General features: G+C 40.0%; 1 protein-coding gene across 1 annotated transcript; it reads left to right on the plus strand.

Annotated features, from left to right (window-relative positions):
• The first annotated feature begins 4111 nt into the window (after window positions 1–4111).
• LOC113013910 (uncharacterized) lies at window positions 4112–9412 on the plus strand. The gene is made up of 8 exons (XM_026155143.1): window positions 4112–4937; window positions 5237–5383; window positions 5616–5797; window positions 6041–6177; window positions 6299–6392; window positions 7150–7324; window positions 7414–7538; window positions 7737–9412. Exons 1-8 carry the CDS (start codon window positions 4853–4855, stop codon window positions 8061–8063), a joined length of 1272 nt encoding a protein of 423 aa, XP_026010928.1. The 5' UTR covers window positions 4112–4852; the 3' UTR covers window positions 8064–9412.
• The last annotated feature ends 7264 nt before the right edge of the window (window positions 9413–16676 follow it).

Raw genomic sequence — 16676 nt, forward strand, 5'->3', positions numbered from 1 at the left:
TAATGCTGGTTCTGAAAGAAGGATTTCAGAAGCAAGTGCATTGTAGTTGTTCGCTTTTATTGGCAGCAAAACGGGATCGACACAATATTAGACAGGTGGCCATAATGTTGTGCCTGATTGGTGTGGTACTGGGCCACCTAGAGTAGAGGAACAACATGTGGGGGAGAAAGTCATTACACTGGGATTCAACAGCACCACATGTCTGGTAAATCTACTTCCTATGTCCTACAAATGCATTATTCTATGATTGCACAACACAGGATGTATAACATACTCACTGACTGCAGTTGGGACCCAGAATACAAATCCTACTCTCTGATGTCAGTATCCTGTGTTTTGTACACCCAACCAATCCTTCACTCAGCCTCCTGTGACTTTTGGTAGTATAATAATTTCACACCTCCTAGGTTGGATACAAATATTGCCAGTGAATGTAATCCAGGCAGAAACTACATTTCCTCCAGAAATTCGTAGGAGGAAATTACAATAGTAATGCGTAATCTATTAGTATAATGTTATATTTTGTTAAGATGAGGGGGAAAAGAGCGCAGAATCATCCAGGAACGTGAAGAATATGACCTTTACTTTGTGACCTGAAGCTGATTTCATCTGAATAAGTACTTCTGCTAACACTACCTGCCTATTTAAAGCTTGATGAAGGAAGAAAGTTAATGAACCTGGGAACTCTCTCCCTCCCTCAATCTCTCTCTCTCTGGCTCTCGCTGCTGTTCTTTCCTCTCTCTTCTTTTTTCTGGACATGGAATGAATGAAAGTGAGTCATGAGATTTTAGCCATTAAAAAAAAATCTCTGCGGGAATTAAAAGAAAAATCCCCTCCTGGGCGGCCCTCTGAATTGTTACACAAATTAATCCCCCTTTCCCAATTCCATCATTCGCCCCCAGCTCCCCTTTTGGAATTATCCCTTTTCAATTATTTCTCCCTCCTTTTCTAATTTCTAGTCACCATTGGAAATATCAGTGGCGATGAGAGAGGGGACGAGACGAGTGAGTGCTTTATTAATTGCTCTGATGTGGATTAGATGTGAGCATCATGGCCACCCCTCCACCCCCTATCCTCCAATCACATTTCAATTAATAACAGTCAGCCAGGCATTGCCTCGAGATGTGCTAGCAAGATGATTGGCCTGTCAGTCAGAGCTGCTAGGCAGCATTTGCAATTTGTCACCGGTTTCCTCCTTCTTTCCCTCCTTCCACTATCGCTCACTCTTGTTTCTATCTCATAATCTTTTTTCCTTCCACTTGGCCCTTCTCTCATCTGCCTCTTCACCCAGGTATTTTTTTTCCTGCCTTCAAAATCATGCGACATGTCATCCATTTATTCATTTTTCTTATGATAGCTTGGTCAGCATCGAAAAAGACTGTCTATGAGTGTGTGTGTGTGTGTGTGTGTGTGTGTGTGTGTGTGTGTGTGTGTGTGTGTGTGTGTGTGTGTGTGTGTGTGTGTGTGTGTGTGCGCGCGCGCGCGCTAAGAGGTTTTCTCCTCCTCCTGAGATGGCATGCAACTTAAAAAACTGTCATCTTGCACCACATTTCATATGCAGTGGGAGACAACACAGCCATTTTCTATTAAGGCCTGCATGCTCTCATGATAGCCTGATATCCAGGGCTAACTTGCAGTGATATACAGTATAAAAACACACTTCAATCTTTTCTCTTTTTGTGCCTCTATTATGGCTCCCTTTTATCTTCTATTGCACTGTGTGAGAATTGATGGCCTGGTTGTTTTGTTTTGTTGTTTTGGGGGTTTTCTGTTCTTGTATTTTTGACATGTGTTCATTTTTAACCATCCCAGGCATCCTACAGGTGGCATTAACAAGCAGAGGCAAGCTCTCCGTGAAATAAAGACTGACAACTAACTTGGCACGTGTAAAGACGGTGTCTACAAATCCCATTTATACAATGTAGGAAATCCCCATCGACTTTTGTTGTTGGCTTGTAGGCAGCAAATGCGGCAGAGCTATGTAATCAGAAGTTTAAAGGTGAACTCAATAAGGGTAAAAAACAAACAAAAAACAAAACCTGCAGTTCCTCTAATGACCAGTTGAGGCTGGGAAATCAATCCCAGTAGCCTCCCATGTTAAAATGTCTAACTAAACAGCACCAAAAGACAAGTTTACAGTGTGATAAAAATATAGTTTTAGTCTCTGTGGATGGTTTGCCTTTTCATAAAAATGGTACCATGGCTGAATTTATTTTTATAGCTATACTTACATCACTTACATACTGGCATGTCTTAAAGTTGTGAACCTTGCTATTCCCAGTTACTGAAATGGACTAGCAGCTGTGTTTGTATTTTTGGGGCATGTGCTAAATTTAATTAAATTTCAAATGAGATGGCTTGTTTTGTGGTAAAGACCATGCAGGAAGTTTGTGCTCCAGCTTTGGTGAGAGAAATTTCACAGCTTACGATTTGACTTGCTAACCAAGCTTGTTAGCATTAGCTGATTGCTGTTACTATTTGTTACCACTTCTGGTTGCAAAAGGCATACTTCTCCATCAATATTCTTAAAGTAAACATCAAATCTGTGGTGCTCTTTCTCAGCATGAAACCATACCGTTGTGACCTGATCGTCACCTTTCTTCTTAACGCACGATCTGATATCGTCGTGTTGGTGTTGTTCCCAGATCATCATACACAGCAAAATCCGAAGTGTTGATGTGAGTTAAAATTACTGGTGTTAAAAATTTCGAGTTGAAAAGTGTTGGTTTGAGAGTTACAGTAACACTAACGGTGCTGAAAAAGCTCTGTAGCCGGAGTTATTTCAAAGAGTCAATACTATAACACTCATTTGGAGTTGATTTCCACATCCGGGTTTTTCGCGCTCATGGGCATGAGGAGTCCGCCAGAAGTTTGCTGTCAAGATCGAGGAGGTTGTTCAGGTAAGAACTATACAACAAGACCTATGTTATTTTATCATTATTAAATATTGTAACTAACTAGCCTATAACATTATTTATCAGAAGCATGCAATATTTTCCTAATGTGGAGTGTATTCATCTGCGGTAAGAGATGGGATTCGTTAGCTTAGGTAGCTAAACTATCCTCTATAACAAGTTAATATTGCAGCGAAAATAAATGCGTGCTTAATATAATTCTCAATTCTAGTTAGTTCTAATGTCATAAGAGAAATGCTTTCCAGTGTTCAATGCTTATTAAATGAAACGAGGGAGGAGTTAGCTATCCTCTGGATATGTTAAATGTAATGCTAAAATTTGAATTTGTGGTAGCCTAGCTGGCAGCTAAGACAAATGCGTTTAGCCCACTGCTTTTAAGGGAAGCGAACATTCGCCTCAGAAATATCCTATTTAAAAGTGAACTAAACAATCACATGGAGACGTTCAAGTCAAGTTTTGGAAAGCGTCAAGATAGGCTAATTACACGTGCTACCAGCGAGTTTAGCAGTAGCCTAGCCTACAAATCTTTGAAGTGGCAGGGGGTTATGGAATTCTGTTAGATGTTAGTGACCAAGCAAGGCGCGCTGCGTTTGTGCATGGATTGCTTGCTAACGGTTAGGATATATCATACTTGTTGTACTAGGGCTGCTCAATTAATCGAATTTTAATCACGATTACGATCTGGGCTTTCAACGATCATTAAAAATGACTGAGCCGATTATTAGCGCCTCCCTCGTGCTTTACTCTCGCGCTGCTCCGTGTGACAAATCGAGCGCACCTCTCTGCATTTCGAACACGTGTCACAACAATTAAGAGGACCCGAGGGAAGCTCGGAAAGCTAAGCAGAAGTTATTTGGAGAGGAGAGTGACTGCCGTTGGTTGAAAAGAGAGGTAAAAAAAACTTCAGTGGTGTGGAAACATTATGGGTTCGCGGAGTCAGACGTGGATCAAGTAGACATAGTGTGTAAACTTTGCTACAGTGTTGTAGCTGCACCACAGAGCAACACTGCAACGTTCACTAAACATAGATGTTTACATTTTTCATTTATTTTTTATATTGCAAACATTTGCACTGTTATCAGAATTTGCACACTATTTTATATTATTTTTTGACAATCTTTAAAGTCATTATTCAATACATTGTTATTGTTAAATAAATATCGTCAAATAATCGAGATCTCAATTTCAGTGAAAATAATCGTGATTATCATTTTTGCCATAATCGAGCAGCCCTATGTTGTAGTAGGCCTAATCTAAGGGAACATTTTCCCCTTTTCTACAGTTTTAGTGAAATAGGCTACCATCCAGTGTTTAAGACAAAGCGGTATAACGACTGAGGGTCGTTGACGTCGCCTCCACTGATAATCCTAGCATGTCGTGTCACAAAACAACCACCACAAAGTAGCAACTAGCCAGACGGCTGTGCATGTGTCAGAAACTCCCGATATAAATGTAAGACTTGCACTCATTAATTTACAGTATAAGGGATATTTGTTGTCATAAGTGAAAGCGTGATGAAGGCAGGTGTGCGTTCAACAGGAAATTTTATGTGGATTATCATCCTGACATGGTTTAAACAGAGATGCTTTTCCCCAAGTAGGCTACAGCGATTTACTCGCAACATAGCAGAACTAAGTATCTAGCCTGCGTGCAGACGAGAAGATCGCCGTTGTCGTCTTATAAACATGTGGATGGGTGGATAATTCATTGGATGCTATTTCTGTGTACCCAAGTTCAGCTATTTTAGTGCGCAGGGGGAAGCCAAATTATGTTCCTGAGGTTGAAGTGGTCTGTCACCCCTTCACAGATCATCACACAATGTATAGCCTAATATTTTCTTAAAGTTGTCCGGATTTGTTGCCACTTAAGCTATGGTTTAAATATATGGTAAAAAATATTCTGTGCCCCCTTCTCTCCACCAGGTGCTGTTGTAAGACATGTTGCTGAAAGTGAAATACCTCAATGTAAAGAAGTACATTAAATTGCACGCAGGATTCACTTATCTAGAATTCATCAGTGAAGGTAAGATAACCTGGCAGAACAAAATTTGTTGCACATGTATCAGTTCATCATGTTTGCATCTCATCTATTTAAAAAACGAATTAAATGTTAACACATTTTATTTTAATGTGTGACATTAAAAACAGTACAGAGCAGTAGGCCTAGGCCTATATTGTTGCTGCAGACTTGTCTAATTTAACCATTTTAAAGACAGGTAAAACAGCTGTTAATAAATATTAGCTAAATAAAAAAGTCAAAATTAGTTTTTAAAAAAGTTTTTCAGGCGTTTTAGGTGACATTATGCTTATCTTTTTGTAAAGCCAAAACCAAGTTTGGACTTCCGGATGCTGCTGACCTTGATATTTTCGATGAAACTGACACAGCTGTCGAAGAAGACATTTTTCTGGAGTTACTGGAGGCCCAACCAGACCTATGCCTGACAATACGTGAAAAGATTTCAGATGAAGGTAAATGTTATCATAACTTAAATTTTCAGAGTATAGCCCACTCAATGTAGAGCCAAGTTCTTTTGCTCTTGATGCAGATGACATTGACCTGTCTTCATGCAATATACATGACAGTGGACAGGGCTGGGTCATATTTGTATAGAATGTTGTCTGAACATGAACATTGAAATTGTGTTATTAATGGCATTGTGGAGTAGCCTAAAGAAAGTTAACCAAATCATCTCTCCCAAAGATTTTTGTCCTTTAGCTCATTCCACACCATCCTCCTCGGATACATTATCTTCCCTCACGGACACTATATCACTTTCATCAAGTGACAGTGACCTCAGGGAAAAGGGCATTTCTGCAGGCCGCAGTAGATCCAGCAAAGACAGTTCTGCACCAAATGTTTCTGTGTCAGAGGCTGCAAAAGAGGTAATTGAGAACAGAAAATGTCTTTTGTATTTTTGAGTTGACACCATTTATACTGTAGATTGTTATACAAATTGAAATTCAAAACATGGTGGTTCCCAACTTGCCCTGTATGAAAAAATGTTAGTAGAAGTTAGTGCTTCTTGCTAGATATGTCTTTCACAGGTTTGTTGACATTCCTCTAAACTTTCACCTTTACTGACAAACAAGTTTTTATTGTTATTATTTTCCCTTTTATATGAGCAGATGGTTAAAAATGCCTTGACTAGGAAACCTGGTGGAGAGGAAATTCTTGAAGAATACAATGCCGAAAATTCACTGAGCCACCGCACCCGGCGGCAGCTTGTTAACATATTGGCAAGTGATATGACTGAGAGACATGGGTAAGAGTAATAGTACCTAATAAAAAAGTAAAGATGGGCCATATGGAATATTCTTGTAATGTATACTGCAGTAAAGACACATACTTCTGATTTAACATTGTCAATTGTATTTCCTCTATAGCAGAATTCCCTCCCGTAAGCAAAAGGAGAAATATGCCCTTGGAATAATTACACTCTTTCCCTCATTGAAGGATCCATTTTCTCCAAACGGCTATGTAAGTCATGCAGTGATTGTAAAACAGCACATTATTTAGTTTTCATCATGGAATAATTACATCAGCTAAATGATTTAAAAGAAAAATCTTAATTCCTCTTTCGTAATAACTATTGTCATAAAACTGTATTGAAATTGTGGATGTTGTTTAACATGTATTGCACCTGTTACATGATAATAGTCCTTGGGTTTCTTTTTGCTGAATCTGCAAAGTCTGTAAGATCGCATTTGATGTTTATTTTTCATCTATGTTTAAATGTGACAGGAGCATTTCTATGACGGAGTGAAAGGCACTGGATATGTAGCGTGGCGCCTCAAAACCATGTCCAGGTCTACAACCAAACGGCCAGTGAAGGAAGTCCCAGTGCATCAAGAACCACATTGCCTCAGCAACTTGATGGAGATGCCTGCAAGGAGGCCATCTCATTTCTTGTTCACTCTCCTGATGAAGCAAGTGTATTTCAGAAGATGAAAATGACGTTCCAACATCGCCAGGATCTGGTGCATGATCCACAAAGAACTGCAGATGTCTTCAAAACATTTCCACGCTTTTTGGATGTCAAAGGACTAGTAAGTCAAATCACTTGATATTTTCAACTGTTAATCCTTTTTTTTTTGTTTTGCTGATGTGGATGGCAACAGTAAAAGATGTGATCATTGGTCATCCCAGTCAGGCTATATCCCATATTGGTCAAAATCACATTGCAATGTAAACAATGTTGAGCACTGTCTTTATGTCCTGTGTGTATGATGAACAGGTCAATCAAGACTTCCTGCTGCTGTTTGGTGCTGAAACAGCCACCAAGTTGCTTGAGAAGTGGGACATGTCATTCAAGCCAAAGGTTATTAAAGAAGCCAAACAGCTGACTCAGTCAACTGACCTGTGTCGTTTGATAAAAGCTGCTGAGAAACCAACAGAGAGTGATGTAAATGGTAGGCGTCGCACCATGCTTGTTTGATTTTAATAATATTTATTTTTACCTGTCATTTTGAAATTGTTTTATAAATTCAACCATACACAGACTGGGACAGTGACATGGCCTCTCTGCTGCTACTCCTTCAACTTTTGCCACCCACAGCTGGACGAAAGAGGAGAACCAAAATAAGTCCAACTGATGCAGCACACAAAATGGTGCACTTTCACAAGGTAAATATGTTGTCTCACTTTTTAAAATCCTACAAAACACTTTTTCAGTTTTTGCACTTTTTAGTTTTCCTCTCCATGAAGTATGTGTCTTAGTATTTTGTAATAAGTTAGCAAGGCACATAATGTCAAACTGAATGAATGGTTCATACTCAGCAAGTATAAGCTAGGCCTATATGTCAATATCTCATTTGTTTTTAGTCATGCTGCAGCATTGATGAACACTTGCAAGCAAGAGATGGTAAACAACCATACATCCTCGCTGTTGGTCGAACCCAGAACAGCATTGACACCTTCTACATCGCAGTGGACAAACAGCTCATCCCCTGCCAAGCCACCAGCTCACTCAGTGCTTTTGATGAACTTTTCAAATCCCACTACGTGTTCAACTTATCTTACGACGAGTCACTGGTTCATCTCTACAGTTTTGTGCAGACCACCATATTCAACATTGATGCCACCTCAACAGATGAGTCACCACGTGTTCGTGAGTTGCGTGCCAAAATGTTGAATGAGAACCATGTTTAAATGTTTTATCTGTCAAACTCTGCATAGCACCAGTCAGGCTTTGATAAGTCATTTGCGACTAGGTCACAGTTTTTATCCAAGCACCAAATTTAATGACTTGTTCAAATTGTTGTATCCAGGTAGGAACATGATTCCCAAACACCACTTTATGTTGCACTACCCAACTTGCATCAGAAAAATTGGGCCATTATTGCATGTATGGAGCATGAGAGGTGAGGCTAAACATAGGGTGTTCAAAGACACCCTTAAGAACTTTAAGAACATCACAGTGTCACTTGCCAAAAAACATCAAACATCCATAGCATACAAGTGGGAGACATGTCCTTTAAGCCATGTTGAGTATGGGCCCTTGAAATCATTTGATGTTGATAGTGAGGAAAATAGTGAAATGATCTCCCTAGGCTTGCCTGCTGTTGCAGAAGAGGCTTTCGCTGCTAATTGGGTTAACATTAATGGGACTGAGTACAGAACAGGATTGGTCATTTGTTGTGGTTCTGAACATGAGATGCCGGTGTTTTGCAGAATAAAAACAATAGTTTTGGTCAATAGTCACACCTACTTCATAGTTCAGAAGCTTGTGGTTGAAAATTTCAGTGAACATTGCCATGCTTATAAAGTGTTTGAAACGGATGAAAAAGATGTTGTTAAAGCAGACTGTATTGAAATATACAAGCCCTTTGATTTGCAAAGTGCTTATGGTGATGATGATGGTCTGTACATTGTGCCATTATTTTTGTTGTGAACGTATGCTGTATGGTGCTTGGAATTTAATATTTATTAAAATGCTTATGTGACCAATTTTATGTTTTCTCCTTTTATCCTGTAAAGGGACTTAACAAGGATTTTCACTGAATGTAACACAGTAGTCATACAGTAATTGCACTTTAATGCATTTTTGTATTCAGACAATTAATACAGACTAGTATTTAAAAGCTCATATATGTCACTTTAAAGTGCCAAAATAACACTGTAAAAGTTACAGAATAACACTCTAAGTGAAAACAGTCAACACAATCCAGTGTGAAAATAAACACTTAAAAGTGTCATAAATAACACCATAGTTGTTGTGTAGTAACACCCTCAGTGAAAAGAGTTAACCCAAGCCAGTGTAAAAGTGAACACTTATCAGTGTCCTAAAACAACACTATAAATGTTAGGTAGTTACACTCTGAGTGAAGACACTTCACACCATACAGAGTGAAATTTTAACACTATGGGTGTTATATTTTTAACACTACAATGGAGTTAAAATAATAACACTTTGCAAAGTGTTACTTTAACTCTAAACCAGTGAGAATTATATAAACACTGGAAAAGTGTTAACTTTAACACTATAGGAGTTGAATTAACACTGGAGATTTTGCTGTGTACTAAATCTTGTTCCAGGATCAACATTGCAAGTGACCAATCAGAATGTTGTGACGTCCTACTTTTGCGACTTTGGGAAAAACCGCCGTAAAACAAAACACTGTACTTAAGCTGCGAGAAACCGCCTCTGTCCGCCAATCAACGGACCGTGACCCTAACACTGACCCTTACCCTAACCCTTTAATAAACGGTGAGCAGAATTAATATTGTCCTTGCAACATTGGAATTTCATAAATGCAGGAATGGCTTGGTGCCCAAAAGAATAACGTCACAACAATGTGATTGGTCACTTGCAATGTTAAACCTGGAACAACATTTTCATGATGATCTGGAAACAACACCAACACAACGATATCAGATCATCCCTTCTGAACCTAGCTTCAGCAGCTGTAGTTACAACAGAGGGATAAAACTTTATCTTGAAAAACAGTTATAGTGCACTTCATCTCGATTCCTCTCCAACATTGTGTTAAACAATCAGTTTATAAGTCCACAGCTCTCTTTCTTGATCATCTCCATACATCCACAGGTATGTTATATCCTCTTCAATTCCTGATTCATCGACTTACCTCCATCCATACCTCTCCTACCACTCTCTCATTTTCTTCATTTGTCAGCCTCTCAACGCACTCCTTCCACCATCTCAACACACTTCCCTTGTTAGTATGTTTCCATAAGGCACATTCCCACACTCCCAATAAAGGCACTTGTTCACCACGTAATTAAACAAGCCACACTATAAGACATGGATCTAATCAACTAAAGTTTACTGTGTATAATACCTACCCAATCCATTATTTTTTTACATGACATGTCCTCCACTCATCTAAAGGGCACAAGTATATCAGAGACCTTACTACTGGTTCAATTGTCATTACACTTAATTTCTCTCTAAAGTGAAATAAAAACATTAACTTTTCATCAAAAACCCAGAAGACACCCCCCCCCCCCCCCCCAAAAAAAAGGATAACAATGCATTAGCTGTTAAGTAATCACATTAGCGTAAAGCATAAAGGATGTAGCTAAAGGATGGATCACAATTGTCCAACATTACTCTGCTCAACAGAGTAACTGACATGTATTTATATGGAAATGTTGCCGATCATATCTCAAAGCAGACAGGCAGTGCTGAAAGGTGCTGTTAGCCAAACACGACACACGTCTGTGTTAGCCTCTGTCATTTTTTATCCTGCCTTCTTAATTCATTCATTGCTTTCTCCCTGCATTTGTTTCTCCTTCCTTTTTTCCTACACAGCAAGCTTCAACAGCAATTCCCCTGGTCTTCCATCTATGATGGATAATGCAGAACAACTGGAGAAAAAATCCAAAAGAGCTTTCAGCAATCTTTCCTGGTGTGTGTGTATGTGCGCGTATACAAATGTGCAATTTTGACAGAGGGTAAATTATTTTTCTGCCAATATTTGGAATTGTGCTACTTGTTATTGAGTCTCTGCAGATGGTTGGCAAAGTCTCCAAAGCATTTTATTAAATACTATGTCTTCACTCGTGGTGCTTTGTTTTGTTTGTGTGCGTTTGATGTGAGAGCAGCTCCTGCAGGAATAAAAGCACACTAAGCCTCTGTTTCTTGACCAGTGTGTCAGAGGCCATGCAGCACCACGGAGCAGTAAGCTTAGGTCAGATGTGTTAAGGAAATCAAATCTCAGTCAGTTACAAGAGGCTGAGGTCGAAATCATGTTTATTTAGGCTCCCCTTTCAGCTATTTTTTAAGAAAATTTTTAGAGAAATGCTTGAACCGTTTCAGTTATTTTGAGAGGGCAAAGAGTTATTCAGCGCTGACATTCTAATCATCATCAACCTTTCTAAAAATTACACAATCTGACCTTACTGAGCTCCTTGCTTCTTGCAATCAGTAATTTGGTGTGACTTGGAGCTTTACTTTTATACATGCTGAAATTGCATCTTCACCAACGCAAGCTTGCTGTACTCAGCTATCCATCTGCAAAGCTACAACAGCACTCAGTGGCAGAATCCATGGAACTTGACAATACTGACATATGGTTATTCTTCCAGACATAGTCGGGAAATTGATTTCTCATAGATCCCCGAATTGAAGTGACAAGGGGGACAAATAAAGGTTTTTTGTTTTGTTTATTGAAACAATTGTCTTGATTTTACAGTTATGACAGATGCATTGTGGCCTCTTCGTGGCTGCAAAAAGTCATAAGGCTCCGCTGAGAGAAGAAATGGGCTGTGAAAACAAACCTGTGCAAAAGTGAATGAACGAAAAATCTATTGCAGAAACATTATTGATAAAGAAGCTAATAATCTCTGACAATAGTCTCCTCAAACTCCTTCTAGAAGATATCTACTACTCTGTAGCCACATCGGTAATACCCCTGGGCAGTGATGTTGAAACCCTGTCTAAATGAGAGTTCAATTCAATTCAATTTTATTTATATAGTGCCAAATCACAACAGCGGTCACCTCAAGGTGCTTTATATTGTAAGGTAAAGACCCTACAATAATAAAGAGTAAACTCCAACAATCAAGCCTGCTATAAGCAAGCACTAGATGACAGTGGGAAGGAAAAACTCCCTTTTAACAGGAAGAAACCTTCGGCAGAGCCAGGCTCAGGGAAAGACACCATCTGTTGTGACTGGTTGGAGGTGAGAGAAGGAACACAGGACAAAAGACACATTTTGGAAGAGAGCAAGAGATTAATAATAATTAATGATTAAGACTGGTGTATAAACACATGGTGAGTGAAGAAGAAACACAGTGCATCACGGGAAGTCTCCAACAACTGAGGCGTATTGTAGCGCAAGTAAGAAAGGATTCAGGGTGACCTGGCCGGCCCTTAGGGTGTCTGTGTCCAAAATCCAAACTGGGAGCTGGTTGCACAGAAGAGGGGCCTGAAAACTGAAGGCTCTGTCTCCCATTCTACTTTTAAATATTCTAGGAAATACGAGTAAACCGGCAAGAGCGACGTACTCTACTGGGCTGATATGAGATTGCTGACATAAGATGGGGGCAGATTATTCAAGAGGAGTGAGAGGCATTCCTTTTTTTCAATGGTCACATGGCCACCAAAAATAATCTTAAACAGCATTCTTCCCCACAAGTTATTCTTCTACACATGCACAGAGATTGACTACTACTTCATCAAGGTACGGTACACAGCTCTGGCTCATCCCATGTTAATTCATGTTATAGATGTAATAAGAGAAGAATAACAAGAAAAAAGTACACTCAGTTACAAGACTGCATCACTGACTGAATCGTATTTCCCAGGCAGGTCTGCTGATAGGCTCTTTGTCACCATAAGCATTTTGGATTATATCCAGGCAGTTCTCTATAAATATATATGTGCTATGTATGTCTCTTAGACAGTGCTGCACCTCAAGGAGTGCCAAGTGTCAAGTAGTGCCTCTCATGTGCCAACCTACGAGTAGAGATTTTAACATTTCAACCCTCGACCAGATAACACAGAATCTTCAGTTCTGCTTCACAGCTCGGTGCCTAAAGCACTGGATCCACTGTAGAGAAAAAAGCTTCCCAAGCACGTTGCTGACCCACTGACCTACAAATGGTACTTATACTGTTCAGTTCAAGTACCGAACTAGATGTAGTACCGTAGTAGAAATAAAACTCTGTAAACGACATCATTACATTGTTATTCAAAATATATATACCTCCTTTGTGTGAATGTTTACTCGTGCTAGCTATCGCTAACAAACTTATTCAAATCCAAATGACGCTATTAACCCATGTGTCTAAAATCTAATTGCATATACATTAAGTGGAGTGAATCTTGTGTTAAATCAGCCGCAGCCATGGAGCAGCAAAGGCGTTCATTGGCTTCTAGCATCTCCAAAACTGTCTAAAAGAAATAAAAGGAGAGATAGGAAAGAAGTCTGAAAGCCTGTTTTTGAAAAGACTGAACACTCGGCTTTATCTGGAAAAGGTGTGGAATCGCACTGATTGACAACCCAGATGTCCCCTCTGGCTCCCCCACGGAACAGCAGGCACACAGCTGAGCTTAAGGAAGCAGGAATGTGAGGAGAAATGAGAAAAGCCTCGGCCTATCTCCTTCTGGCCGGGTGGCTCTGCACTGCTCTGCTCTCGCTCTCTCTCGCACTCGCTCTTCTTTCTTTATTTAAAAGAAACACATGTAGTGTCGGGGCGTCCAAGTATGAAATTCAATTCTCATCCCCCAAACGGTGTTTTTATTAAAGCCTTTACTATCACGGCGAGCAGGCGGGTCTGGCCAGCTCAGCTTGGCTCGGCTCAGCTGTGTAAGTATGTACTGTACAAGGAGGGAGGGAGGGGACAGAGCACATTAGGAAAAGAAAGTGCAGGATGGAGGACAAGAGACAGAGTCTGTAAGGAAAATAGAGAGTGTGAGCAGTGTGAACGAGGCAGCGAAGGATTGGGGCAGTCAGCAGCGGGGCGACAGAGGGGCTTAATTTGCCCAAAAGGGAGCTCAGCCTCTTGTGCAATTTAACCAGGACGTGCTTGACTTGAGCTTGGGTTAGCGCCCCGGCATGGCCCAGTGCACAGAATCAATTGCACATTGGACGGAGAATTATGCTGCAGTCTTGTTTGCACTGTGTATATTATTTTTCATCACTGTAATAACAATGCCCTCAATTATGACACAGAAGCAGCAAAGCAGTCATCAGAAGCAGTGTTCTGACTTTGAGAGTTTTACAGCATCGACTGACTTGACAGTTATTCTTTGTTTATGTAACCAATTAGATTATTTTGCACATGAATGTTCTTTTACAGCAGAGAAAAGGAAAAATAGCCTTTGTTTCTACTTGAGCAGGACCCATTTCTTGTGCTCTGCTCATATCAAACTTTTTATGTTGTAATGAAACAGCATTTCTGATTGTGCCAGTGCACAGCACAAGATAACTAAACCAAAACGAACACTGGGACTTACCCTATTTATGGCTAGGAGTAAAGGCTAATCACACATTTGTTTCCCACTTTGGACTGAAACAAATTCTTGACAGCTATTGAACAGATTGCTGTGAAATTCCGTACAGACATCTTCTCCATAAGTTGAATTTTAACACCTTTAGAGGCCCCTTTGTTTTCCACCACCGATTAGGCATATTAGAGAGGTGAAAGTGAATAACACTGATTATCTCTTCATTGTGGCACCTGTTAATGGATGGGATATATTAGGGAACAAGTAAACATTTTGTCCTCAAAGTTGATGTGTTAGAAGCAGGAAAAATGGGCATGTGCAAGGAAGTGAGCAGGTTTGACATGGAACAAATTGTGATGGCTAGATGACTGGGTCAGGGCATTGCCAAAATTGCAGCTCTTGTGGGCTGTTCCCTGTTTGCAGCGGTCAGTATGTATCAAAAGTGGTCCAAGGAAAAAACAGTGGTGAACCAGTGAGAGGGTCATAGGAGGCCAAGGCTCACTGATGTATGTAGGGAGTGAAAGTTGGGCCATGTGGTCGGATCCGAAAGACAAGCAACTGAGGCCAAAAAGGTTCATGCTGGTTCTGATCAAAATAAGTGCCATAATACACTGTGCTTCCCCTTTTGTTGTGTATGAAGCTGCATAGCAACAGAGGTCAGGGTGGCCCTATCCACTGCCAAAAGTGCCAACAATGGGCACATGAGCATCAGAACTGGACCATGGAGCAATGGAAGAAGGTGGCCTGGTCTGATGAATGTTGGCCATATCGATTATTGGGTGTATGTGTGTCGCATACCTGGCGAACATCTGACACATACCACCTATCTAAGCATTGTTGCAGACCATATACCCCATTTCATTCAAATGGTATTCCCTGATGGCTGTGGCCTCTCTTAGGAATGGTTTGAGGTGTTGATTGGGCCTCCAAATTCCCCACATCTCATTTCAACTGTGCAAATTTTGGATGTGCTAGGCAAACAAGTTGGATCCATAGAGGCCCCACCTCGCAACTTCTAGGACAGGGGTGACCAACTCCAGGCCTCAAGGGCTGGTGTCCTGCAGGTTTTAGATGTGTCCATGATCCATCATAGCGGATATAATTGCTAAATTACCTCCTCAACATTTCTTGAAGTTCTCCAGAGGCCTGTTAATGAACTAATCATTTGATTCAGGTGTGTTGACCCAGGGTGAGATCTAAAACCTGCAGGCCTGCTCTCGAGGCCTGGAGTTGGCAACCCCTGTTCTAGAACTTAAAGCATCTGTTGCTAACATCTTGGTGCAGGATACCACAGCACACCCTCAGAGGTCTAGTAGAGTCCGTGCCTCAACACTTCAGGGCTGTTTTGGCAGCAAAAGGGGAACCAACAGGGTACTCGGCATGTGGTAATAATCTCATGCTTAATCAGAGTATATGTATAAATGTCATCTAAAAATTCTTTCAGTGATTTACTGCAAATGGAGACCTTTAAAGTTTAAATTGCTTGTTTTGAAATATGTTGATTTCAGTTATAAGAAATAGCTTTTACTGTGAAGGCAAATATTCTCTGATTCAGTTTTTTGTCACACTTTTCCAAGTTTCACTTTCGCTCAGCAAGTAGGCGGCAACTGTTTGCAGACAAGGGGAAACTATTGGCAACCGCAGCAGTCTGCTAACAACAAAAGCAATCACAAGAAGGTTTTTGGTGTAGCACCCTCTTTGTAACTGATTTCACCCAGTGACCACCAGCAACCTCCAACCACTCCCCAACCTCTTGGGGAGTGGTTGCCAAGGAACATTTTTACCTAGCAACCAGTTGTCTCTAGTCCTGCGGCCTGTGTAGATCCTGTAGACTTAACTACAGTGCTATATTGCTCACACTGGAAGCAGTCCAGAGAAATAATTTTAACATACAATGAGCCATAATGTACTCATAATCAAACTTTCATTGATATTTTTTATACATATTATAAAAACAGGCATTCAGCAATCTGTAGTTTAATTTTATTTATTTTTTTAATTATTTTTTTTTATAATAATATAAGAAAGGGTCTAACTAGACCACTGTTGTATTTTATGTGGCAATAAAGTCAACACATGTCCACATATGCTGCAATTTTTCAAATTCAAATTCAAATTCAAATTTTATTTGTCACATACACAGTCATACACAGTACGATATGTAGTGAAATGCTTGGACAACTGCTCGTGACCTAAAGAAAACAAAAAAAGGAAAGGCTATGAATAAGATAGGAAATAAATATGAAAAATTAAAAAGGGTAAATTTAACTAGGAAGGAATAGAATATAAATTAAGGTTAAAAATGAAATAACTGTACAACACAAATTAGAATGAAGGGTAAATTTAAC

This window comes from Astatotilapia calliptera, chromosome 20, assembly GCF_900246225.1.
Source record: "Astatotilapia calliptera chromosome 20, fAstCal1.2, whole genome shotgun sequence".
Taxonomy (NCBI): Eukaryota; Metazoa; Chordata; class Actinopteri; order Cichliformes; family Cichlidae; genus Astatotilapia; species Astatotilapia calliptera.